We start from the raw sequence: 27,833 nt of genomic DNA, 5'->3' as shown, positions 1-27,833 counted from the left end.
ATAATAGATAAATAGAATAAATAAATAAACGGAGCGCGTTTCCAAAGTCAGAAGTGCCGTCATGTGGTCTTGAACCTCAGTGACTCCGTTTTGAGTTTTTCATAAACAACATTTCACTTCACCTGGTGGAGCACAGGGCGACTGCTAGGACTTCGTCTTTAGCCAGAAACGGCAAATAATACCTAGGCTTGTGACGTTTGGGGAGGGGTGGCCTTGCTCTGAGTCGTCTGAACCAGCGACTCTGCACACAGCCCAGCCTTGCAAGGCGCCCAAGGGCCGGGTGATGATGACGACGCCTCCTAGGAGCCCCGGGAGTCACGTGACCCCGAACGCGGGCACTGCATCTGGGCGACGGTGCTTCCTGGTCGCAGCTGGAGCGATCATGCGGGTAATTATCACCCCCCGGAGGAAATAAAGGCGGACCCGGGCATTGCAGGGGGCCCCGGGAAAGAGGATTCCGTCACAAGGAAACCAGTCCCTGCGGCCGGCGGGGTGCAGAGGCGTCTGCCCCGGCTGGACGGGAGCAAGCCTGGCCCGGGGCACTGGGCAGCGCTGGGCGTCTGGCCGCCGGCGGGCGCTCGCTGCGGAGGCGAGTGGGGGTGCGCCGAGCCCAGGGGTGTCCAGCCCCCCCAGCCGAGCGCAGTGAGTACAGCCGCTGCCAGGAAACCCGACGGGCCGGAGGAGGAGGCCGTTTCACCTGTTTCCAAAACGTTTCCAATCCCGCAGGACCCGCCCGGGAACTCGAGGAAACGGACGCGAACTAAAACTGAAATCTTAGCTGACAGAGAAGGAACCACGTGGCCGGGATCTATCCATTGCTGACCCCCGAGTGGCACAGAAGTCAGAATTCCTCGGAGAAATTGGGAGGGGGCAGGTGTGCAAAATATTAGTAACGTAGAAGGGCTAGAACAAAAATGAAGGAATATCTTTTTTTAAATAAAGGTTGGGCAGTTAAAGGTAAACGTGTAAAAATAACTTATTTAAAAGTAGTTTGACAAGAGGTTTGTTCTAAAAATGTTGGAAATAGGGTGCAAGATAGCATGATAATGATGCCTTACACACCCCCAACAAAAATGCCATTGATTTAGAGATAGGCTCTTATGGATAATATTTGTATTGCCATTCCACATTAAAATTTGATGTATTTTCTGATATGTATCCGCGCCATGTGCAAAAAATAAATATTGGCCACGGGTAATAACTTTTAAGTAAATTACCAGTATGTTCAGAGTCAAAATATGTTTCATGGGCTTTAAAATAGAACCTCAAATTATTTTTCCGACAGAGTAGAATCTGAGAGATTTGAAGCTATTAATATTCTTTAATAGAGCCATCTCTGGCATTTTTAGAGGCTAAGTGTTCCTTATTAATGTGCTTATAGAAGTTTTGCTTCACTTTGCTTAAACAGAGAAGTATTGATTTCTAGCAAGCAACTAATCATATATCATTGCAGTACCCTGACTGCCTTGGCAGATAGTTCCAGCACCTGATCACTGCAGAGCTGTCTTAGCTGCTTTTCACTTGCTTGACCCTGGAGTTTAGCCCATGAGAGCCAGTGCAGGACTTGTTTGAAATAGGATTACTGTAGCAGTGTTGTTATGCCTCCTCCAGGGTCAAGTGTTATATAGTCTCATCCCCAACTACATCCCCATGAAGGATGTTTTGCTAAAAGCAATCTTTGGTTTGTTTTGTCTTGACTTTGGGGCCATCCCCCTCAATGTTCAGAGACTACTCCTGGGGTGGGGGTCACTGAAGGTGAGGTGCAGGTCCTAACCGTGCTGTGTCAATATCTAACCTAGACCACCTACATTCAGAGCATGTGCCCAGTCCTTGAATAATCTCTCTGGTCCTCTCTTATTAGCAATATTTTTGGTTGTTGTTTTCTTGTCCTGCTCTTTGTTTCATTTTCAAGAAAGCAAGACAGCACACATAATTCCAATTTTTTTTATTGACATCTTTTTTTCTTTTTTTGCTTTTTTGGTCACACCCAGCAATCCTGGCTCTGCACTCAGAAATTACTCCTGGTGGTGTTTGGGGGACCATATGGGATGCTGGGAATCAAATCCCGGTCAGCCGCGTGCAAGGCAAACGCCCTCCCCGCTGTACTATCGCTCCACCCCCCCCTTTTTTTCACTGAAATCTATTGACCAGTTTGAAGTCTTCCTCATTTTCTAGTTATCCACAACAAGCCCAACAAACATCTATTGTAGGAAGCATGGATTTATTCAGTGAGTCTGGTTTATGAGCCATAAACAGCAGCATTGCTACTCCTGGCTCTGTTCTCAAGAGTCCCTTCTGGGGGCTGGAGCCATAGCACAGCGGGTAGGGCGTTTGCCTTGCATGCGGCCGACCTGGGTTCAAATCCCAGCATCCCATATGGTCCCCTGAGCACCACCAGGGGTGATTCCTGAGTGCATGAGCCAGGAGTGACCCCTGTGCATTGCTGGGTGTGACTCAAAAAGCAAAAAAATAAAAAAAAAAGATTTAAAAAGAGTCCCTTCTGGCAGTGGGCCGGGGATTGTGTGTGCCAGGACTGAACCCAGACCTTCTGCATGCAGAGCAGGACCTCCATTCTGCCCTCTACAAAAACACCTAAGAACCTGGGAGAGCCAGGGGCACTTTTAAAGTGTATGTTATCTTTGTAGAGTAAAATAACAGCGAAAGGTGCTTTCAGATTAACTTTGCTCAATACATGTCCCAAGAATCGCTATAACATCAAGTATAAGGGGAAGGGTAATGTTTGGTTTACTCATTTCCATTTCAGTTGGCTTTGATGAAGTTATCCAAAAGGTCAGTGTGCAAACTCTAAATTCAAGTTTAGTTATGGTAGGACGACTCCGGTTGCCTCCTGTGATGAAATAACTCATATTAATTTTTCTCATCTAGTTTGTTGATCTCGAATGGTGATTTTGTTTGATTAATTCTTTCTTTCCTTTTTTTTGGGGGGAAGCGGCAGTCAAACCCGATGATGTACAGGGGTTCCTTCTCTCTCTGCACTCACTGATTACTCCTGGAAGTGCTCCAGAGACTGTAAAATGCCAGGGATTGAACACCTTGCCGGCTTAGCATCTTACCTGCTGTAGATATGTGCCCCAGCCCCTCCAGTATTCTTTCTCAGTGTTTCTTTTGAAAGAGTTCTGCCTCTTGACTACCATGGTTTTGGTCCTTGTCTTCTATAGGGAACTGGAACTTTAAACTTTGCAGCATTGTTCAATAGAACTTTCTGCAATGATGAGAATACTGTATAATTTGCACTGGGATGGCATCACCTAACTTTCTGTAGCACTTAAGCACTCATAATATAGTTGACAGTACTGAGGCAAGAGCAAGACCTTGGGGCAGAAATACAAAAACAAATTACAAATGCTTTATTTGTCAGTGTACTCAGTGAGTTCATTGAAAGGAAAGAAGAAATGATAGAATGAGTGGACAGCTGGAAGGGACTGGCTAACCCAGTAGACAGAGAGTGCTAGTTCTATTCCATTCCTTTAAGAAGGGGCAAAATATTTTATTTAAGGGGTGGACATAAGATAGTCTTTCTGTGGAAAGCTCAATCCTTTTTTTTCACCCCTTTATGGTCAACTTAGAACTATCATAGAGTATTTTGGGGTGGTTAAGAGAGTCTGAAGCTCAGGGGAGCTGGAACTATCAATTTCATTACAGGTTACCAATTTTATTATAGATAAGAGAATTGGGCCTATCAGCTCCACAGAAGTCATGGGAATGTGGAGACGTTCCGTCAGCAGTCCTGTGACTTGGCGTTTTTGCTGAAGATAAGAGAGAGGTTGGGACCTCTCCATACCAAATGCTTCCTATGTGTTTTTGTTGTTGTTGTTTTTTAAAAAAGCATTTTCAAAAAAGGTTCGAAAAAGAACTAACTTTGCTGGAGGACACATTCTCTTCCTGTCAGCCAGGCTGAGGGAATGATTTTTACTTTTAATGTAAACAAATATTTCATCAAGCTGGGGAGGCCCTGCTGAGGGCTGAGCCCAATTCCACATGCAAGAGGCCGAAGTTCAATCCTCAGCAGCACATGGTCCCCCAGGAGCCTCCGAAAGCAACGCCCACGTGGTGTGGCCCTCACCAAGGAATTAGTTATCAACCAGTTAGTTAATCATTCATAGGTGTTGGATACCAAATGGCAAAGCAACTGACGCTTCAGAGCTTCGCTCCGGAGGATGGCATTGCCACATTTTGTTGCTGACAAAGGTGTTATGTCTATTTAGTACTTTTTGAGGGTTTTTTTTTTAAGTCATAAAGATGTATGATTTTATGAAATGTTAAAATTCCTATAGATCTGGGAATACTGCTGTTGAAGAAAAGTACCTTTACCGCTAGGGGCTCCTAAATATGAGGTAGCTAATAGACGCTAATGTGTATCCTTACTTCTTGTCTGAAATACAGTAAAAAATCTTGTTTGTAATACTTCTAAGTCTTTGCACATACTTTCTCATTTGATTGTCACAGCAACCAATGGAGAGTAAGAGTCCTAGTCTAGAAATCTCTTCATTTTACCTCAACAGCTACATAGGAAAATATTTTATAATAAAAATCATATATTGGGGCTAGAGAGAAGAGAGTCTGTTGGGTAGCCTTGCACATGACTCACCTGGGTTTGGTCCCCAATTCTCCATATTGTCCCCCAGCCATACTAGCTAGGACTGATTCCTTATCACTGCCAGGTGTGGCCTCCCAAACAACACACAAAACAACAGAAAGTCTGCAGCTAGTGTGGCCAAAAAAACAAAACAAAATTACGTCTGAATTTTTGGGAAGTTAAGTTCTCAAATCCTGAAAAGAAACTGGGTGTTTTTCGAATGATAGGCTGGCATCAAAAATAATATTAAAATATTATTAGGAAAAATAAAAGGAAAAATTAATAAATATGGAGTATAAACATGATACATAGTGTTATACTGGTTCTATTAAAAAAGCCATTCTCAATAACTACATATTAGGTAGTAATTTCAATGTTAACATAGCTTCACAACATTTTTATTCTTTTCTCTCTTTTTTCCCCAGAAACTCTGAAAAGTACACCAAGTCTAAAGTGATCACGGTCCCCTCCTGGTAGAACTGGAATCATGAACAACAGTGGGATGGGTCTCGCCACTGGTTTCATCTCCTCTTCTATAGCTGTGATTTTGTTTGGTTCAAATTTTGTACCACTAAAAAAATATGATACTGGTGATGGTAATTATTTTTCCTTCACTCCTATCTTCATTTGTCTTTTAAACATGATGTTGGCTTTTTGGTATTTTAAGATAACGGCTACGAAAATAAGTTTTGTTGAACTAACACCAAACGAATAGAGCATAAAATAAATGACTTGCTATTGCCTATGCCAATTGACTTGGGAGTTGATTAGTTTTAGTTAACCTTAAAATTGCATGCTGTTATTGTTTTGGATGGTTTTGAACCACACCCGCCAGTGCTCAGGGTCTATTCCTGACTCTGTGCTCAGATATGACTCCTGGTGGCTCTGAGGGACCATGTGCAGTACTGGGGACTGAACTGGGGTTGACCACATGACCTTAACCCCTGTACAGTTTCTCCAGCACCTAAAGGTTGTATTTTACGGCAAAACTACTAAAACAATCAGAAACTCTTTCCAGATATACCTTTTTCCTCCTACGAATAGTGTTCTTTGAGAGGATAAATTTCCATTATGATTGATAAAATAAAGAAAAATTGAAGCATGACAGCAATTTTTTGTTTGCTTAGTGGATAGTGTTGACTCCAACAAAGCTAGGCAAGCACAGAAACCATCAGAGGCATGAAGAAGCATAACAAAACAAAATGCTGCCCATGTACCCCAGCATCTCCCGGCCCTCTGAGTTCCCTCAGAGAGCTCAGCACCCATTGGCATCAGTGTTAGGACCTTCCATCCACTAACTTCAAAAAGCTCACAAACTGCAACATTTCTATAAGGAAAACTTCTGTTCTTTGTCTAGCTAAGTATCATATTTAATACAGAATTTGTAAATGCTATAACTTAACTTTAACCAGCATAAAACTTTATAACCGAGGAAATGAAGAGACAGTACAGCAGATAGGGTGCTTATCTTGCACACAACTGATCGGAGTTAGCACCTGATCAGGTCCCATCCCCTGAACCCTCCAAGGGTGATCCCTGAGAACAGAACCAGGAATAAGACCTGAACATCACTACCAGGTGTGGTGTAAAAAAAATTTTTTTAAAGAAAAAGGAGGGGCTGGAGCGATAGGATAGCGGATAGGGCGTTTGCCTTGCACGCGGCCAACCCAGGTTTGAACCCCAGCATCACATATGGTCCCCTGAGCACTGCCAGGAGTAATTCCTGAGTGCAAAGCCAGGAGTAACCCCTGTGCATCGCCAGGTGTGACCCCAAAAGCAAAAATAAGTAAAGTAAATAAAGAAAAAGAAGAAAAAGGAAAAGAAAAAAAAAGCCCACTTAAAAAAATAAATATAATAAAAATGTTGAGGTATTTAAGTGTTGTAATTTTAGCCCATTTCCCCAAAATTCTATTATTTTAATAGCACTAATTCAATAAGATATTAATTTTAAGATTTACTATCATCATATTAGAACTCTCGATGATGTGAATTTTAGAAGAGATGAAACAGTTGTTTCTTTTACCCCTGCTTTTATATTAAAGCCAGGATTGGGAGATAGTATCTATTGGGAGCAATTGCAAAACTTCCCCAGTTCTATCTTCTTGATATTACTTAGATATTAGAATTGTAAATATTTATTTTATGGAACCTTTCTATATCCTTTTGGTATGAAGATAAAAATGGGAAACACTAGAGGGTAGAGATAGAGATAGAAGTTAGAGAAAGGAGAAAGAACCTGGCATTTAGGTATTATACCATAATTGTGATCCTGGGTAAATCTTACAAGGACCACATTTATAAAATTAAGTTCCCTTTTCATCTCTCTGATCTTTTTTTTTCTTAGAGTTAATAATTACTTCTTTTTCCCCCGTTATAAAATTGAATAGAAACAGATAAAAGTCTTCCAAAGTTAAATGTCAGAATTGCAGCACTGAGTTATAACTTGCCTTACAATTTCTTCCAATGATGGCCTTTTAAAAATTATCCTCTTAAACTCTAAATTCTGGATAAGATGTAAGAAATGTACATATATACCATATAGCACTATGTGATCTTCAGATAATTTGCAAATGACAACTGAGTATACTTAAAGGTGAGTATCCCTGACTTATGTTAATTTAACTAGTGACATCGTAGCTGTCCTAATCTAGTGTACTAGCACAAATGGATTGAAAATTTGCTACCTTGCCACACAGTAAGTGTTCAGATCTTGGTCGGAAGGCAGATAATAAACAGTGCTTCGCCTCTGCACAGTTGACACATTCAGTCTCTGATTAAGCAAGTTTGATCTCAGCAATCTTTGAGCTACAGGTGTGGTGCCTGGAAAATGATATTTTCCTCACTTACTGCCATTAGGCACTTGATAGCTGATGTCTTGACTTTTTTTTTTTGCATCCAGTATTTTGTTTTCTCCATTTGTAAGGGTAGCAAAATACATGCAACTTAAAATAAGGGTATATATATATATATTCTTCAGTCCATCTAGTTTAGTGACCTCTGGAGTTTGTAATGTATTTAATATATTTATATATTTTCTGTCACTGTATCACTGTCATCCTGTTGCTCATCAATTTGCTCAAGCAGGCACCATTTTATTTCTATATATTTTAATATAGTCATATTTTTATTCTGTCACTGTCACTGTCATCATTGTCAATCCCGTTGTTCATTGATTTGCTCGAGCAGGCGCCAGTAACATCTCCATTTATCCTAGCTCTGAAATTTTAGCTGCCTCTCTTAACTCGTCCTTCCCAGCAGTGCCACATTGGAGTTTCTGTCAGGGTCAGGGGAATGAGACCCATCATTGTTACTGTTTTTGGCATATTGAATATGCCATTGGGAGGTTGCCAGGCTCTGCTGTGCAGGCAGGATACTCTCGGTAGCTTACCAGTTTCTCCAAGAGGGAGAACTAGACAATAAGAGGTCACGCAGTCACGAATGCGGCTGAGCACTTCTGGGAACTTTGTTTCATAGTCTCTGGATCTTGGAAGTTGGTGGGATTACACGGCATTGGGGGTAGTTTATGGGTGTGACTGCCTAGCTACTGGAAAATGGGGGATCTGGGTGGAAGAGGTCCAGTCCTAATCCAAGCAGCCTCAGAGATCTCGGCCCCGGGTCCTGCACATCTGGGTTCCTCTGCCGGTTCTAAGTGCATCTAGTTTAGTGAGCTCTGGGAATTGAAAGTATCCAGCTTGCACAGCAGAGCCTGGCAAGCTCCCTGTGGCATATGTGATATGCCAAAAACAGTAACAATAACATCTCATTCCCCAGACCCTGAAAGAGCCTCCAATCATTGGGAAAGATGAGTAAAGAGAGACTGCTAAAATCCCAGGGCTGGGACAAATGGAAATGTTACTGGTGCCCGCTCAAGTAAATTGATGAACAACGGGGTGACAGTGGTAACAGTGATAACATCACAAGCATTCAGCTTTAACTATATCAGTTGACATGCAGCCATAAAGGCAGCTAATATAGCATAAACTATCCCTAAATGTTTTAAATCACTCTTGTTCTATTAGCCTGATCCTGATGACGTATTTTTGTTAAGTAATGACACTAAATATGGAATCTGAATAAACAATAATGAATTTTTGTCATGTGAACATTTTTGGGTAGAAAATTCTTGATTTGTATAATAGGTAAACAATCATTAAAGCAGAATGTGCCAGGCATAAAGTTCAGTAGAACAGCACTTTCCTTGTATGTATAAAACCCTGCGTTCATTCTTCAGCACTCAAATGCATGCACACACACACACAAACATTAAGCAGAAATGCACAGTGAATATATGATTTTGAAATGAAGCATCCCAGATTTGAAATAAGTTATACAAATGATTAGCTGACAAGTTACTTCATCCTAGACTCAGTTTATCATTGAGCTAGGCTTAATTATGATATAGAATAATTGTAAGAATTATATGTCAAGCAGACATTCAATATTCTGACCTTTTCTGTAATAATCTCATTGATATTTCTAGCATTGATTTACTTAGAAATCTATTGAAGCCACTGACACCAATTTCCTCTATTTCCAGGAATGTTTCTCCAGTGGGTGCTGTGTGCTGCCATATGGCTCGTTGCCTGTGTGGTCAATCTGATACTACATTGTCCTAAGTTTTGGCCTTTTGCAATGGTTGGGGGCTGTATTTGGGCAACAGGTGATGTATGATACAGTTTATTTCTTACACAGTTGAAGGGTTAAAATTTCATTTCAGAAGTGGAAGAAACTACAAATAGTAATTTTGAATCAATTTGAATAATTAAATTAGATGATAGAAGTGAATTATTTCCTACTTTGCATTCAGATGCTCCATAAGTATTGTTGGCGTATTTTCTTTCTCTTTCCTCTTGTTTTTTTTCTAAGTTCCTCCAAGAAAATTAGTATGGAAAATTGCTCTCTGCTTGGACAAGCATAACTCATTGTTTATTTTAAGTACTTTGTCATGTCTCTGGCACGCTTATCAGCAAATAATTACCAAGGAGTAGTCTGTAATAATAACATCTCCAGAGCTAGTTCTTAAAAGTAAGTGATCAGAGGGACTGGGAAAGAGCTCCGTGGATTGGAGCACATGCTTTGCATGCCGAAGACTGTGCTCCATTCCTAATACCCTGAGCATCAAGCTGTGTCCTTCCTCCCTGTAACTAAGCAAACAGACTCATTATCATTTACAAACCACTGGCAGAAAAAGGAAAGAAAACAAAAGTCTTTCTTCCATTGCTTTGTCACTTCCTAAAATTAAATAACTCGAATTTATATGTGCTCGACCAATCAGAAAAGTTTTCTTTATAAAATATTATATCCCAGGGGAGATATATGTAATAATATCTCAGGAGAGCTTTCTTCTCTTTAAAAAGGATAATTCCAAATATAAAGCATCTTTTTAACAAAGAGAAATCCATTGCTCTCTGGAGGAAATTTGATTAGATGCAAATAAATTTTAAAATATGAAGTGTTTATTGAATATCACTTAATTTGAATCTCTGTAGAATTAAATGATTTTTGTAAAGTTATGAGTTGAAAGATAAAAGTTAACTTTTAAATTCCCTCTAGAATTTGTTATCATATCTACTTATACTTTTGTTTAATTATAGCTCCATGTGTAAGAGATTAAAGGAAACAGATGATGCATTCATACATTCTGCTGATTTTTTATATCCACCATAGTATTTAAATTCACCTTGCAAATTCCACTGGAATTCAGTGAGGAAAGGGTCTGATTTTGGAAGTGTTGCAAATATAGTTGATGTAGGTCTTAGTAACTGATTAGATGTTGTGGAATGGATAAATGGAAGACATCAGAGGCCAGAGAGATAATCTAGCAGATTAATTGATCCCCAGCACCACATAGAGTCCTCTGAGCATCACCAGGAGTGATTCCTGAGCACAGAGCTGTAGTGAGCCCTGAGCACAGTTGGGTGTAGCCCAATCACCACCCTCCACTCAAAAATTAAGTCATTCATGATATAGAGTTGGGTTTTATTGTAGGGTTTTGCTGTAGGGCTTGATTTTTATGAAAATAATGGTGTCATTAGTATGTATGGGCAAAACAGTAAAAAGATGAATTTGAAAGAAAAAATAATGAGTGCAACTTGGGAGTTTCTGAGTTTTACTTTCGATATGGTAAAACCAGTAACAACAAGCCTCATAAAGGAGATGTTACCAGTGCCCGCTCGAGCAAATTGATAAGCAATGGGATGACAGTGACAGTGACTGAATATTTACACAGTGAAGGAGATCAGGTCAGAGATCTCTTTGATAGTTTAAATCAGCGTTTCTCAACTGGAGGTGTGTGGTTCCCTCTGTTATATATATTAGGACATTTTCTATATATTTCTATATATAATTTTCTCTATATATAATTTTCTAGATATATTTCTATATATTAGGAAATGTTCCTGTATATTATGAAATTCCTAATATATAGCAGAGCCAAGGATAATAATAATCATATAAATAGGGATAGCTTCACACAAGAGTGCCAGTCAATCAAATGGTGGGACTGGTAGGAGTCACAAAGAGGAAGAAAGGTTGGAAAAGTTCATGGTAGGGAAAAGATTGAAAGGTGCTGGTTTGAAGTATGTATGTAGCACTATAGCTGAAATAAAAAAAACTAAGTCAAGTACCCGAGCAGCAGTATATTAAAGAAAGGAATATGTTCAAGGGAAAATATTGAGGGAACAATCTAACTCTATAAAGTTTGGTGAGAAAGATCAGAGATCAGAGCTCAAAGAACAATGAAGAAACAAATGGAGATAAGGGAAGCCAGGAGAGGAAACCTTTCAAGAGGAATTTGCAAGGTACAGATGAAGATTGCTCAGGAGCTGAGAGCCCCTTCAGAGCACAAAGCAATGAAGGCTTGATTCCAAATGGCAAGCCAGTAAGCATGGGAAAGCAGTCTAGACTTGGATCAAGCCTAAGAGTATTTTATCATTGACAGTTACTGGCTAAAATTATAGAACAGAGACATTAAGGATGAGGGACATTGGTGCAGTTAGGCTAGGTGCTAATTCAATATACTTTGTAGGATTTCCCTCCTAAACTCAGTTTATTTAGCAACCATAATCATGATTTTTAAGTGTCCAAAGTGTGATGATTTCTTTTTTTCTTTAAAAAAATGGCAGGACTGTGTTTTACTTGATTTTCAAAACCTTTTAATTTTAGCTGAAATTATAATAGAAATTCCATTTTCTAAATGTATCTTCTGTTTTGAAAATAACACATTATTTTCCCTGTATGTTAAATCTATAGGAAACATTGCTGTTGTCCCAATCATTAAAACCATTGGTTTAGGCCTTGGAATCTTAATCTGGGGATCATTCAACACCTTAACTGGCTGGGCAAGTTCAAGGTAACCCAAAAAAAAAAACTATTTTAACCTAGATATTATGCACTTATATTCTGTGTAAGACCTATACTAGGAATTGGGCTAGCTCAGAGGATAAACATAACCTCCCTGGTGGTCTAGTAGTTAGGATTCAGCACTCTCAGAGGATAAACATATAGCTCTTGCCTCACAGAGGTTCCAACTGATAAAATATACACTAACTGTGCCTTTAATTGCATTTGTCTTACATTTCAAAGCTGTGATCTAAATCGGTGTTTTTTAACCACTGGCCCATGAATTATTGTTGGTCCACAGATATAAAAAGGATGAAAACCAATGATCTAGGGGCCAGAGAGCTAGTATGGGAGTTAAGGTATTTGTTGTATGCTACCAACCCTTTTTCCATCATTAGCACCTCATATTTTCCCCCAAGTACTGCTTCAGAACTGAGGAGTCAGTTCTGAGCACAAAACCAGGATTTAGCCCCTGAGCACGCCATGTGTGACCCAAATCAACCTCCTCAAAGAAAACACCACTGGTCTAGATATTTGATCAAGATATAGAGGAGAGGTAGTGTAGGGTTTAGAGAAATGCCTTGTGTGCACCAAATATGTTTGATCCTGGGCACCACATGATATGGCTTCTTAAACATCATAGGGTGTAGCCCTGGGAACCCTCAAGTATTACAAAATGTGGTCCCAGAGGCCTGTGAGCACTTTTGGGTGGCCTTGTTGGTCCCTAGCACTCAGGGCCGGAGGAGCATTGCATCTTCAGACCCTAGAGCTGTTTGGCTGTGTATTGCCTAGAGCAACTCTGACTCCCCTCATCACTATTTGGGAACTCTCCCTACCCCCCCCCCCAAATTAAGGATACAGCAAAGAATTCTGTAAGAAATAGAAGTTGGAAGGAGAAAGGACTGAACTTTATCTCCACTTTCTTTTTGAGACAATTTGCTGTATGTGTAATTAGGCATAATTCTCACTTTTACAAACATGAAGTTAGCACAGTTTATGAGTGCGGGTTCACACAGAGATTGAACAACTTGCTCAAGTTTATTGAGTAAATTAGCTCAATTACGGTTGATTAATCAAAATTCAAACCCAAGTTGTCAACTTTTTAAAAATCACTGTGAATTACAACGTTGAAATGTTATTCAACATTGAGTTCCCGGCATGCAATGTTCCAACCCCAATCTCTTCTCTCATGTCCACTTCTCTCCACCAATGTGCCGGTATTACTGAGACAGTGGCATGATGGATTAGAAAATTAAATCCAATCTTTTGCTACCTACAAATTGTCTACTTCTGAAGCACAGATTCTTTCCTATCAAGGCTAGTTTCAGAGCCAGACAACTATGACCCAATCTCCCAGACATCTTTAGTCAAGATAGTGTTATTCGAACACAACCAGACTCATCCATTCAAATATTGCATATGGCTGCTTTTACATGGCAATAGCTGTCTTGAGTAGTTGCAAAAGATCTTGGGATTCATGAAACTTCAAATAATTACTGCCTAGTCCTTTAAGGGAAAGTTTGCCAAGCCAAAACTAGAGTTGGACTGGCAGTGGGAAGATCGTAGTCAGAAGATAACGAAAGTGCAACCCTGAAGGGGCAGGGTGCTTGCCTTGCACATGGCCTGCCCATCTGGCTCTGATTCCCAGCATCCCATATGGTCACTGGAGCACCACCGGTGTCATTCCTGAGTGCAGATGCAGAAGTAACCCCGATTACCAGGCGGTGTGGCCCTAAACCAACAATAAAGAGAAGTGCATGAAAGTGAATATACTGGATCTCAGTGACATTAGCTACTCTGCAAGATTTAATGCTCATAATATGATCAGAAGTTTGTGGACTATGCATTGTAGATATAGAATATTCTGACATGACTTTTTACTGGAATGCTCCTGGTCAGCATTCAGATTAGCATTCAAGTTGAACCTGGGAGAGTGAATAGAAGGGAGAATGTTACCTTCTTTGGGGGCTTCTCTTTCTGTTTAGAGTATTATAACAGTTCCAGTAAAACCAAATTCCCTGCCAAAACATTCATTACCTGTTTCCTCCCCCTTCTCCATCCTGCAGCTTAGAACTGCTCTTTTCATCTGCCTGTTGCCTTTCTCTTGCCCCTATAGTTTACAATGACTTGAAAAGAACAGTCAAGATGTGAAAAAAGAATCAAAGGGGATACAAAAAAGTAGACATTTCTAACCAAGCTGTCCTTTTAAAAAAATTAATCTTGTTAAGGAACCATGATTTACAAAGTCATTAACCATTGAGTTTCAGACACAGGATGCTCTAGCAGACTCTCTACCAGGGTCAACTTCCCTCCACCAGTTCCCTTCCACCGTCCCTACCTACCACATTGATAAGCACATTTTAAATTTGTGTTTTTGTTTGTGTCTCATGTTTAAAATGTGGTTGGCTCTGTGGTTTAGAATATATCTAACCTGGGACTGGAGAGATAGCACAGGGGGTAGGGTGTATGTATGCCTTGCACGCGGCCAACCTGAGTTCAAATCCCAGCATCCCATATGGTCCCCTGAGCACCGCCAGGAGTAATTCCTGAGTGCAGAGCCAGGAGTAACCCCTGTGCATCGCCCGGTGTGACCCAAAAAGCAAAAAAAAAAAAAAAGAAAAGAAAAAAGAAAAAGCAAAAAAGAGAAAAGAATGTATCTATCCCACTCCCCCATACTACTGATGAGGCCCTTGACCACTGCTCCACCACACTGCCCTTCGTTTTTTTACTTCCCCCTTGATTTCTTTCCTTCTTTGTCCTCCTCCCTATACTATGGGATCAGGAGTGACCTATGCATCCCTTCATCACTACATGGTATTCCCTCAAGCTTCCTTTTAAAAATTTATTTTCATACAATACAGAACTATGGCCAGCTTATTGTCCTGTATATAGTCACTTCATTCAGAAGTACTTATATATCAATTGGGGCTGGAGTGATAGCACAGCGGGTAGGGCGTTTGCCTTGCACTCGGCCGACCCGGGTTCTAATCCCAGCATCCCATATGGTCCCCTGAGCACCGCCAGGGGTAATTCCTGAGTGAAGAGCCAGGACTAACCCCTGTGCATTGCCGAGTGTGACCCAAAAAACAAAACAAAAAAAAAGAAGTACTTATATCAATTAATTTCAGCTTCAAAAGGAACTTATAAGGCAGTTCAATTATTTTCATCTTTTTTGACATAGGACAATAAGGCCAGTGAAGATAAGTAGCCTATTCAAGTACCAGTTATGAGCTAAGAAATTTTGAATTGGAACCTAGGAATCGGAACACACATCCCATCCTGTCCTTAATCACCATGCTGAATGAATACGTTTCTAACAAATCTACTTTACTGTTTTTCTTGTTAACTTTTGAGGGCTTGGGGGGTGGGGGAACTGGAACATTTGGTAGTGCTCATGGGTTATTCCTGGCTCTGTGCTCAGGAGTCACCCAAGTTCTGCTTGGTGGGACCACAGTATTGGGGATACAGAGCGAGCCCCTCAGACCCCTGTGTACTATCTCTCTAGACTACAACATATACCTCAATGGGGTTTTCTTATTTTCTAGGTTTGGCTGGTTTGGAATGGATGCAGAAGAAGTAGCAAACCCCGTGCTTAATTACATTGGAGCTGCACTATCAGTCGTAAGGTACCTAAGCTCTATCTCAAGATTTACCAATGCTTCTGAATATTTAGAATCCTTATAAGGGATCTTCATGTGCTTGCCTTTTTTTGAATGAATTTTCATAATTTCATTTCATAAAATTCAGACGACTTTTCCTTCTATTTGCTAATGTTTCACCATCCCTAGGGTGAGGAGTCCCATCTCTAGCTCTCAAAATTTCTGAGCCCTTGGGGAAATTGATGGACTGTCTCAGTGCTCACTTTGACTCTCTCCATTAGGTAGAAAATCATAATGCATAGCTCATAAATCAGATGAATTGGAACGGTAAGGTATTTTTCAAACTAAGACATGTTTTGTTAGTAAATGCTAAGTAAAATAAATATCGCAGCTGCCTGGTGGAAAGTATCAAAGCAAAACCTTGATTTCTGTGGAGTTGAAGTTGAGGGAAGGGCAAAAGCAAACAGAGGTCTGACTGGCTGGTTCCCCACCCGAATTTTAGGGCAGGTTCCACCTATATGCAGTTGGGAAAGGGGAGCTTTCCTTAATTTTAAAAAGTGTACATGGGGGCTGGATCGATAGCACAGCGGGTAGGGCGTTTGCCTTGCACTCGGCCGACCCGGGTTCTAATCCCAGCATCCCATATGGTCCCCTGAGCACCGCCAGGGGTAATTCCTGAGAGAAGAGCCAGGAGTAACCCCTGTGCATCGCCGGGTGTGACCCAAAAACCAAAAAAAAAAAAAAAAATTAAAAAAAAGTGTACATGAAAATCATCTTAAGGAAACAAAGCATGTGTTTTTGACGGACATGTGGTCATTCCTAACATTCTGAATGAACAAGAAAATGCGTAATTTCCGCTCATGATCCTTATCTCATTATCTTGCAAATTAAGAGACAGAATTTCCTAAGATTTTCCGTAATGGACCTTGAACTCTGGCCTTTACAGCTATTGGGATCGATCTGTATTCATAAGGTCACAGTTGGAGGTGGAAGGCCAGTGGAAGGATTTAATTATGGCCCCAATACAGAGCTCTTTCTCCAGGCACAGTTACAAATACCTCATCCTGGCTTGGCTTTATTTCCCCATGTTATGCTGTCTTCCTAATGTGACTAGGAATGTCCTTGATTCTCTCTTGCTCACTCAGCTTTGCCATTCAAGGTTCACTTGCCTGGCAACTCACTCACTCTTTTTGGTGCTCACCAGGGGTCATGCTCCTGTGTTGTTCTCACACACACCTGGCTGTGGAGCACCCACAAATCTGTTGCATGACTGGGGATCACACTGTGCAGAGTTGCCAAGTGCAAAAGGCAGAGAGGGGAAGCTTCATATTCAGCACATGTAGTGGCACTGGAACTTGTACCCAAGTATTTGTGCTTGCAAGGCAGCATTCCCAGCCAGTGAACTATCCCGAAAACCCTGCTTTTTTTTTCTATTGAATCACCACGTGAAGTTACAAAGCTTTCAGGCCTAAGTCTCAGTCATACAATGATCAAACACTCATCCCTTCACCAGTGCACATGTTCCACCACCAAGAACCCCAGTATACCTCCCACCCCGCCCACTCCCACCCCCTGCCTGTGTGGCTGATAATTTTTGCTTTACTTTATCTTTACTTGATTACATTCAATATTTCAACAGAAGACTCACTTATTATTTGGAATTTTCACCCAACAATTAGACCTGCCAAAAAGGCATCATTTGATAATCAGCAGTCAGCTACTCTCCCATTGTCTTTTGCATGTATCTCACTAATTTTATGAGCTATATGAATGAGGCTAAGCATGACTCAATCTGTATAACAGTATTCGATGACCAGTAAAATTTGTACAAGAGGATCGGAGCATTGTAAAGTGGGCAGGGCGCTTGGTTTGCATGTAACTGAGCTGGGTTCTATCCCCAGTAATTTTTGTGGTCTCGAGCCCCCAGAATTAAGCCCTGAACACAGCTGGATGTGTCCCCCAACCATAAAGGAAATAAATAAAACTTGAACATGAGTTAGTTCTCCTAAAACTTAAACTCCCTTTCCTCTCTATTCTATATACATCCCCTGTCAGTGCCACGCTTAATGGAAAGATCTGAGTACTCTTGTTCTTCAGGGAAAGAATACAGTAGACTTTTCTTATGGCTTTCCCCTCAACCATATTCAGGAACCATCTCATTGTCATTGGAATATTGTCTTTAGAAAGTTGTTCCAGGTCCATTGGGAAAAAAAAAACCAACTGAGATTCCTGTAAAATAGCATATTCTTGACCTTTCTGTTAGAGGCAATTTTATGTATTTGTACAGTTCATACAGCAGCCTAGCTTTGAAGAATTCTTTCAAAACTTTCTTTACAACCCCCTGAGTGATAATGTGACATGATTTAATTTTTTTCTTAATGCTAATTGAAGGCAAATTTGCACAATTTTCAGACAGTTTTTTTTTCTGTAGAAAGAGTATGTTCTCTTAGAATTACAATCATTCACACTCTGTTCCTTCTACCTATATGGCCTGAGCAAATCACTGCATTTCCCGAAGCATTCTGTGTCTTCATCTGCAAAGTGAGGATAATAGCATCAACCTCTTAAGACATTTTGAGACTCAAATGAAATAAAATTTGTTTTATTTTGGATATTATATGGATCATATAAAATAAGTATGTGATCCAGTTATGCTCTTTATGTTGAATATTTTCACTAATCATTTTTATTAATAGCTACTTTATGGTCAATCGCTGCTTCCCCTTTATGCATTTCTAGGCCAATCTATGTGAAGCTTAGCTGCAGCACTCAGCGAATCCCGTGGCAAGGAAACGTAATGCTCTCTTCTGGCGCAGAGAGGGTATTTCAGAACCTTTCGTTTCATCACTTTCAGTCAGTGAGAGCAGTGTTTTCTGAAGGGGATTCACCAAATAAGTACAGCTTCCCAATCAGGATGAAGACATAGTTAGATTATAATCCCATTCATTTAAGATGTTGCTTTTGGGCCAGAGAGATAGTGTATGGGTTAGGTGGTCCCCAGGCACTGCAAATGGCACCCTGAGCACCTCCAGGAGTGATCCCTGAGCACAGAGCCGGGAATAAGCCCCGAGCACCACTTGGTGTGCCCCCTCCCAAACAGAAGATGATGTTTGTTTTTCTTTAAATTGACATGTTTGTATCCATTTTGTGTATAGTCCTATTTTAGTGGCTTACCTAAATAAAGTCTAGTCTAGTTTCCTTAGATGAAGTCAAAGATACAAGTCAGGGTCTAAAACCAAAACCAACCTAGGTATTTTTAAAAAGCAGGGGATTTCTCACAGGGAATTATTTGCAAACGTTCTAAGAACCCAATGGAGCAAAAGGGTGAAGGTTTCTTCACCCAGAGACCCAAGTTTACACTGCTGTTGGCACTGCCTGGCTTCTGGCCTCACTTATCATTGCTGGAGCCACCTCCCCGCCCCCACCCCCCCCAAAAAAAAAACAGCTGCCTGCTTCTTTTTCTCTAATGCATATGCCTCCAGTGGCAGAATCTATAAGGTTTGTTAAATATAACTTTCAGTCTTCAAGGCAAGATGGTTTAGAAGTATATGTATGAAGGTGTATGTGCGAGTATGTGTGTGTGTGTGTGTGTGTGTGTGTGTGTTTACTGTTCTTTTTTTCCTTTTACTTTATATAATGCAACATTGGTGTACAAGAATGTAAATGTTGATAGATTGGTTTTTGAGATAAAGTATTTATCATACCACACCTACCATCACAGCACAATAGCATCCAGTCATGTTCACACCCTCTTAATTACCTTAGTTCTATAGCCAGAGATTAGGGATCCTTTGCTTTTTGGTTTTGTTTCTTTTGGAACATTATATGCTCCTTTTCTGCCCCCTAGTTTTGGGGTCATGCCCTGCAATGCTCCTATTTTCCTGGCTTTTCACATAGTAATTACTCCGGTGGTTCTTGGGGGGGATTATATGGGATATCAGGGACCAGCTGGGTCCAGCATATGAGAGTGCCTTACCCACTGTTGTATCTCTCCAGCCTGTATACCTGTTATTTAAAAAAATATATCACCTATGAACGAGATTGTCCTGTATTTGTCTATTTCCTTCTGTTTTATTTCATTTAGCATGACTCCCTCCAGTTCTATCCATATTGTAGCAAAAAGACATATTTTGTTTCAGTAGTTAAGAGTATTCTTTTATGTATATATGTTCCAATATCTGCATCTGTTCATCTGTCCTTGGGAACTTGGGGAGCTTCCAAACCTTAGCTATAGATAGTGTTGAAAGGAACACATCGTTTTGAATTAGTGTTTCTGTGTCCTTTGGTTAGATATCTGGGAGTGAATTGCTATATCATATGGTAGTCCTATTTAAATATATATGTATATATATAGATATATATATGGATATGGGAAAACTCTCCATACTGATTCCCAGAGAGGTTAGACCAACTTACATTCTCACCACAAATCTCACAATTGTCCTGGCCTGTTGATAAAGAACATTTTTTTTAAAAAAGTCATCTCATACCTCACTGTGGCTTTATATTGTGCCTTTCTCCCTGTATTATTAACTCACTATAAATTGTCAATCACACTGTACCCCAGACTCTTCCCTCAGACCAAAAGATCCTTTATCAGGCTTCTTTAAAATATCAGTTGAAAATTTTCATCCTATGAATTTTATGTTGATTTTCTTCTTCTTAATTAGAATTAATCACTCCTAAATGTCTGTTGCATTTGTACTCCCTCTATTATCCAAAGTCCAGGGTCTCTCTGATTGTATTGCAGTCCCTTTGGTCTGATTCGTTTTTCAACATTTTTAATTTAAGCACAGTGATTTTTAAAGTACTGTTCTAATGATGTTTCGGGCTTATAAATACACCTCCACACCCACCACCCAAGCCAGCATCCCTGTCTCTTGGTCCTGACTCACTCCACCACTGCACTGCCCTCCCCACAATGCAACAATCTCAGTTCTATAGGCCAACTCTCAGTCTGTGATCATAGAACCACTAATTACTCACTATGTTTCTTTATACCCCATACACACGAGAGCCCATTGGCAATAGGTCCTTCTCCCTTTGACTAACTTCTCTCAGCATGATAAGATCTGTTTTGTATTATTTATACAGTGTTTATTACCCTCAAACTAACCTGATGAATAGCACTGTAGCACTGTCTTCCCATTCATCAATTTGCTTGAGTGGGCGCCAGTAGCTTCTCTATTGTGAGACTTGTTACTGTTTTTGGCATATCCAATACGCCACGCGTAGCTTGCCAGGCTCTGCCATGCAGGCAGGATACTCTCGGTAGCTTGCAGGCTTTCTGAGGGGGACAGAGGAATCAAACCCAGGTCAGTTGCATGCAAGGCAAATGCCCTACCCACTGTGCTATCGCTCCGCCCAACCTGATGAATATAATTATTTTCTTTGCATGTCCTTCCTCCTACTATTCCATCATGTAAATACAAAGTATTTGACACATTACAAAATGCAGTTGGAACTTGGTTTGCCAACTTTAACTCCTTAGCCCCAAAGATCTTATTATCTATTTGATTTCATTTTCAGGTACATAAGATAAGTCTCATTTCCTTGTTCTAACTTGTCCTATGTCACCCATCTTGACATAATTGATATGGAACTCCTCTGACCTATCTATTTTGTGACTAGAATTAGTCTATATTAGCCACAGACTAGAATTAGTCACAGATTAAAAGACTATCCCTAAAACCTTAAGATATCTCGATTTTTTTTCTCTTGCTCAGTGACCCTTCCTTTCCTATTGAATTTATAAAGGCTTTATGTCAACCTACATCTTATGTGATTTTATGATGACAAAAGTACATAATGAAGTTTGTGCACATGCAGAGGTATCCAGGGCTTATTCCTGGCTCTGTGCTTGGGCATCCCTGACAGTAGACAGGGATCAAACCAGGTTGGCTATGGCGAGGCAAGTACCTCAACCTCTGCTCATTCTCTAGCCCAGCTCATTTTTTTAATGGAAAAGCTTAAACCCAAAGAGGTTAACTGATTTGTTTGAGGGTCATAGACTTGTTAGAAAAAAACTGGATGACCTTCCCTTGTCTCTAGTCTTCAAGTATATATAACAAAACACTCTGAATCGAGTTTTATTAGAAAAACACGCGTCTACATAAAATGGGAGTTATCACTGTATAATTTTGAAAGTAAAATTCTATTTAGATGTCTGATGTTATCTTTGAAATTATATATGCACGTATATGCATGATATATTAGCAACATACATATTTAATGAAAGGTTCTATAGAATTAGGTTTTACGCATTCAAGTACTGAGTGATAAACATTTTGTTCACCTTAATGGGATTAAAAGATGCATTCCTAAATTTATAGAATTAGAAAAATTTAGAGATCAATGATTATGTGGAATTCCATAGTAACTGTCCTCATTATGGAAATTCAGATAAAATTCAGTGAGAACTAGACTGGGGGATATTCTCTTCTCATTTTGACTCTTCTTAAGTTCAGATTGAAAGAGAGCATGAGGGGGATGGAGCTATAGTATAGTGGGGAAGGTGTTTGCCTTACATGAGGCTGACTCAGGTTTGATCCCTGGCATCCCATATGGTCCCCCGAACTCCACCAGGAATAACCCCTGAGCCTTGCAAGGTGTGACCCAAAATGCCAAACAAAACAAAACAAGACAAACATCATGAATATATACAATTAGTAATAAAAAAAGAAAGAAAGAAACACAAGAGCAAGTAGTTTTGAGATATTAGAAATGTGGAGAGTTTGATGCAGAGAATTGTTTTTTTAAAAAGTCCATATAAGAAATTGTATTGAGAAAGATGGATGAAGCATAATGGAGAGAGAAATAAAAACTGAAAAGATACATTGTTTCATGTTGAAAGAATATGGAACCACTTAATTTCCTGAAGCAAGTAAGAGGTTGAAGTAAGGAAGTGAACTAGAAATGTCAAAATTATTATATAAATGATAGCATAGAAAGTATATTACTCTACATTTAGTCATCTATATTTCAGTCCCATATGGACTTTCAAATTCTCCCATATTTATTTAACCTTTAAACTATGCAAACTTTTTTCAAAAGGCATGTTTAAAATGTATCAGACAATAATTTCCATAAATTAATTTGTCATTTAAATTTATTTGCATGGCAAAAAAAAGTCAGATGTGAGGCCTTTGTTACAAAGATAATTGACAAAAAATACATGAACAGACAATGCAATAAGAGATTTTGAAAGGGGAAAATGTCATTAAGCCTATTTCTGTGTTCTTTGTCTCTTTGCAGTGGAACTCTGTCTATATCAGCTAATAGAGTGGCCTCAGTCTGTGTTATGGCTGCAATAGCATTCTGTTGCGTAACCATGCTTTCCAGTTCTCCAGAGTATGGAGTATATGTGTTATAGAACTTAGAGCGGGATTGGTAGGGCCTGGAGTTCTGGAGTTGACACAATTGTAGAGAACCTAGAGTCGGCTGAAGGGCTGGGGTTGACAGGTATGATAAATGCCTGGAGATATAGTACATAGGGTAAGACACTTGCCTTGCACAATGGCCCTGATCACTGCTGGATATACCCTCCCCCTTCAAAAATAAAGTACCTGCACTTTTACTAAGGATGTTATTAAACTTTTGTCAGTATAATCAGTGAGAAATACTACTTAAATGTAGTATATATGTGTGTAATATATATACATGTGTGTATTATAAACACATATACAGAGAGATATATTATCAGGTGATTTATTTAGCATAAAATTTTAAGGGTATGCAGCAGTAAGAAGAAAAGAAGAGATATTGATTAAAATTGGATGGCAAAATAAGAATATGACTTTGGAGGGATGGTGATTTAACTTTTAACTTGTTGCAATTAAACAAAAAAGAAGAACGGAGAGATTTTACAGGGATTAAGGTCTTTGCCTTGCATGCAGCTGATTCTGACTCAATCCCTGGCATAGCTTAGTGTCCCCTGAGGCCCACCAGAAATGATCCCTGTTGGGCCTCTGGATCCCATCAGAACCAGGAGTAAGCTCTGAGAACTGCTAGGAATGGCCCAAAAAACTAATTGACTAACTAGTCAACTTAGGTTATTTATTATACTATTCAACTTAGATATTTATGTATCTTAGTTACATAAATCATGTACTTGTATAAATAGATATATATTTATTTATCTAAATAAATACATATTTGTATAAGATACAATGTATCCTCCATCCCTCTCGGAGAGCCCGGCAAGCTACCGAGAGTGTCCAGCCCACACGGCAGAGCCTGGCAAGCTACCTGTGGCATATTCGATATGCCAAAAGCAGTAACAACAAGTCTCACAATGGAGACATTACTGGTGCCCGCTTGAGCAAATCAATGAACAATGGGAGGACAGTGCTTTTTTAAGATATAATGTATATATATTTATATATGTATATATATATATATATATATATGAGATGTCAAAAAGAATGGTGGTTCTGACCGGCAGGCAGTTTTGAAGTAAACCATTGTATCATTTGGACTTTATTTAAACTGTTTTAAAATGTAGGCAGCTTGGTATGAACCAGAATTATGTACATATCAACATTTTTTTCTTTACAGTGCCTTTGTATTTTTGTTCATCAAAAGTGAAATATCAGATAACACATCTTCCACAGATACCACGCCATTAATAACAGAGCCTGTGAGTATTGTATGATAAATGATTTAAGCCATAACATTAAGGTAAAGGAAAAATGCATAGGTTCTTAGATTTGAAGCAGCCGAAAACGTATTTTTTAAATTAGGACTATATAACAGATCTTAACCTACTTAATACGTCTAAATCTACATAGAAATCATTATTTCCACAGGCACACTTTTTAGCAGGCATAAACATCTATTTTTATTAATGATAGATTCCTACTAATAGATATATATACAGTTTTACATTTTGAAATGACATAGATTTCTACAATAAAGGAATCCTAAATACTGTAGAAGAGCTATAGAAAGGAGAAGGAAGGAAGTTGTGAAATAGACCAAGGAGGCCAGAATAAACTAGACCAGAGTAAGCCCAGGACAAGTCATCAAAAATAGAAACTCGACTTGATATCCCTTTTTCACTCTTTTTTGCTATATCCTGTTCCATTTAATGCTAAAGATGACATATGGGAGAAGCTGCCATTTTGATTTTGTATCATATCAGCATGGGATAACATCTCTGTAGTAAATAGGGACAAATATTAAAAGATCCCACATAGCACAGGTTCATGTAGCTACATCACTGTCACTGTCACTGTCATCCAGGTGCTCATAGATTTGTTCAAGCGGGCACCAGAACATCTCTCATTGAGAGATTCATTGTTACAGTTTTTGGCATATCCAATACGCACGGGTAGCTTGCCAGGCTCTGCCATGCGGGCTCGATACTCTTGGTAGCTTGCAGGGCTCTCCGAGAGGGGCCAAGGAATCGAACTTGGGTCTACATATACAAAAGTAACTTGAAGGCAATGACCATTGCTATAAGTTCAGTCTCAAATCTTTCCACTTTCAAGTGTCCCTTCTAGCTGCCCTGGTCACTCTACTGTCAAGTTTCTGCCTGAACCCAGCATTCCAAATCCCCACTGCAACTCCCCTGAAAGGTGCCTTTTTTGCTCCTTCAAAATTAATCATTTTTCTCTTGTTTTTCTTCCTCCATAATTATTTTGGTGAGTGAAATTTAAACTGAATCCAAAGCTAAATAAAGAAAATAAAAAAGAACAAAGAGGATTATAAGCATAAACATAAGCACCTCTAATCTGGGAAAATGAAAAAATTGGGACTGAGTCAAGGTTCTAGAAATCCTTTCCTCCTTTATAGATGTAGAGACATCCTAGACAGCCAGTATTCATTATTACAAGGGGCAAAAAATAGAATAAAATGCAACTTATTAAAGTATACAGCAGGCTGGATTTTTTTAGGCAATATGGAAGAATAGAAACAAAGTAAGCAGCATTTATAAGCATGAATATATTATTTCTAGTGTAAACAATGATTGCACAGAAAAAATAGTGGCTGGGAAAAAATCCACAAACAGTACGGTCAGTAGCCTACAATCAAATAGCATGTGTTCCTCATTGTGAAAGAAGAGTGATTAACAAAGAAGTTAGACATAGCACAGGACAAATAATTCAGATCTAGTGCCTTATCTGTTACAAAAACATGAAGAAATTTCAGTCAAAAAGCAAAGATTTGGCAAAAGCTATTCAGTTAAAAATCCAGTAGTTAGAAATATTATGTGACTTGCTCTTCAAGCCCATGTTCTTCCTTGAAAACATGCTTCCTTTTTTCTTTCCCCTCACATCTTTCTAAAGAGGGTTCCATAAAAGTGATCTTGCTTCACCAGTAAACACACATTATGAAAATTTCTTATTTATTTCCAACTTAAATGCTATCTTAATTCTGAAAAAATATCCGGATAAGGAAGAATGATGATAGGCATTTCAAAGCAGAAGAGTCTTAAATCACCCATGGTTCTAATTTTTTAACATCTTGTTAAAATATGTAAGCATAGCACAGAAGTTAAAATTTAGTGATTTTTATAGATATATAGGCTAGTGATATATTAAGCTATTATAAAAAATTAAACAGAACTTTCTCGGCCAACCCATTCTGATCAAAAGGGAGTAAGCTATCTTTGGACCTAGAAATATATACAGAAAAATCAGCATATCTAAAATATTCATATTTTAATTATATTTTGGAGACAAAAAAGTGGGGGTGAAATTGGCACCAGTGTGATTTTCTTTTGCTTTGGAAAAATATTTTCAATAGGCTATTAATGCAAATCAAGATGCATGTACATGCCCTCCGTACTCCTGGGTGGATAAACTTTCTCAGACACAACACCGCATTGTGTAAGTAAATATTTCTTTTGTCAGTTCCATATTTGGTTCCATCAGGGATTAAGAGTGGAATAATATTCTGCATTAAAAGAAAAAACAAGCAAGAGACATTTTAACTTCCTTAGCTTTATGGTAAGACATTTATTATCTTCTACTGAATTTTCTTTCACCAAACATCTTCACTAAGGAAATATTTGTGAAAAAAAATTTTACAAAATCACTTGTCTCGAGGACTGGAGTGATGGCACAGTGGGTAGGGTGTTTGCCTTGCATGCAACAGACCCGTATTCAATTCCCAGCATCCTATATTGTCCCCCGAGCACCACCAGGAGTAATTCCTGAGTGCATGAGCCAGGAGTAACCCCTGTGCTGGATGTGAAAGCAAAAAAAAAAAAAAAAAAACCCAAAAAGCCAGTTGTCTGGATTCACTGAATCTGGTATGCATTTGGGATCTACTCTAGAACAGCGTTCTTCTACCTTTTTACACCTGTCAACCCATACCTTTTCTGAATACAATTCCATGGGCTAGTAGTTATAACCAATAGGGTAGACCAGAATTTTTCTACCTTTCTGAACCTGTAAATTAATACTGATTAATCAACCAGACTGGCGGTTGATGAAGGATGCTCTAGTACTTTACCATGATACAGGAATTTCCAGTTCCTGCTCCAGCTTATTGCAAGGTCAACTCAGAGATATCATAGTCCCATATTTCTTAGGGTACTATTAAAATGGGCTTTAAAATTTTTAGGCTCCAAAAGTAATTATTTTCACACAAATTTTTTATATCATAATATTCTTTGTTTTAAGCCAAGAAACTTTCAAAATATTAGCTGCCTCCACCTGAAATTATTGGAAATGCTTGCTTCCTGTAGAGATGGTACAATTCTGAAGCATCAATTTGACTAGTTCTCAAAATGATAGATTTCTTAACAAGAAAATATAGCATCCTGCTTGAAATAGCCAGATTGTTTATTTCAGTGCCTCCTCCACGCTGCAATAGTCAATTAAGTTAGAGGAAAGTCCATGGATCCCAATTATTGCTTTGAACAAACATGAGTTTAATAATATTTAGCCTATCCTAGCCCTGTGGCAGATATTTAGTACTTAAAAATAAAAGTTTAGAGGAGTCAGAGAAATAGTAGTGCAGAAGTTGAGGTGCTCGTCTTGCCTATGTCAGAGTCTGGTTCTGTCCCATATACGGTCCCCAAGCACCACTAGGTGTGATATTTAATTTCTGAGCCAGGTGTAAATCTTCAGGACTGCTGGGTGTGACCCCTAAACCAAAAGAAAAATAATAAGCATAGAGTGTCCTGTGCACAAAACTTCAGTATCTTGAGTCAATTTTATCTACGTGTACTATATTATGATAGAAATATTTTCATTTGTGTAATGGCTTTTTATAAAGACAATCCACCTGTAAATCTTATATTTCCAAAATTAGACAATGAGAGGACAAAAGCTACACTCAGTGCT

The 27,833-nt window shown here is 39.2% G+C and overlaps 1 protein-coding gene across 2 annotated transcripts in view; it reads left to right on the top strand.

The window, feature by feature from the left end:
- The first annotated feature begins 251 nt into the window (after positions 1–251).
- TMEM144 (transmembrane protein 144) overlaps positions 252–27,833 on the top strand; it is a 47,977-nt gene continuing 20,395 nt past the window's right edge. The window contains exons 1-8 of one of the 2 annotated variants that reach the window (XM_055144942.1): positions 569–642; positions 727–874; positions 5,023–5,193; positions 9,135–9,257; positions 11,849–11,948; positions 15,484–15,564; positions 24,094–24,175; positions 26,287–26,369. In XM_055144942.1, the coding sequence (XP_055000917.1) occupies positions 5,085–5,193; positions 9,135–9,257; positions 11,849–11,948; positions 15,484–15,564; positions 24,094–24,175; positions 26,287–26,369 (578 nt within the window). In that variant the 5' untranslated portion in view covers positions 569–642; positions 727–874; positions 5,023–5,084. Of the gene's footprint in view, positions 389–568; positions 643–726; positions 875–5,022; positions 5,194–9,134; positions 9,258–11,848; positions 11,949–15,483; positions 15,565–24,093; positions 24,176–26,286; positions 26,370–27,833 lie in introns of those variants that run through there. The other variant, XM_055144941.1, reaches the window with a different exon arrangement.

The sequence above is a fragment of the Sorex araneus genome, chromosome 7 (assembly GCF_027595985.1).
Source record: "Sorex araneus isolate mSorAra2 chromosome 7, mSorAra2.pri, whole genome shotgun sequence".
Classification (NCBI taxonomy): domain Eukaryota; kingdom Metazoa; phylum Chordata; class Mammalia; order Eulipotyphla; family Soricidae; genus Sorex; species Sorex araneus.
The sequence above is the reverse complement of the archived record's forward strand: the minus strand, read 5'-3'. Positions and strand labels throughout refer to the sequence as shown.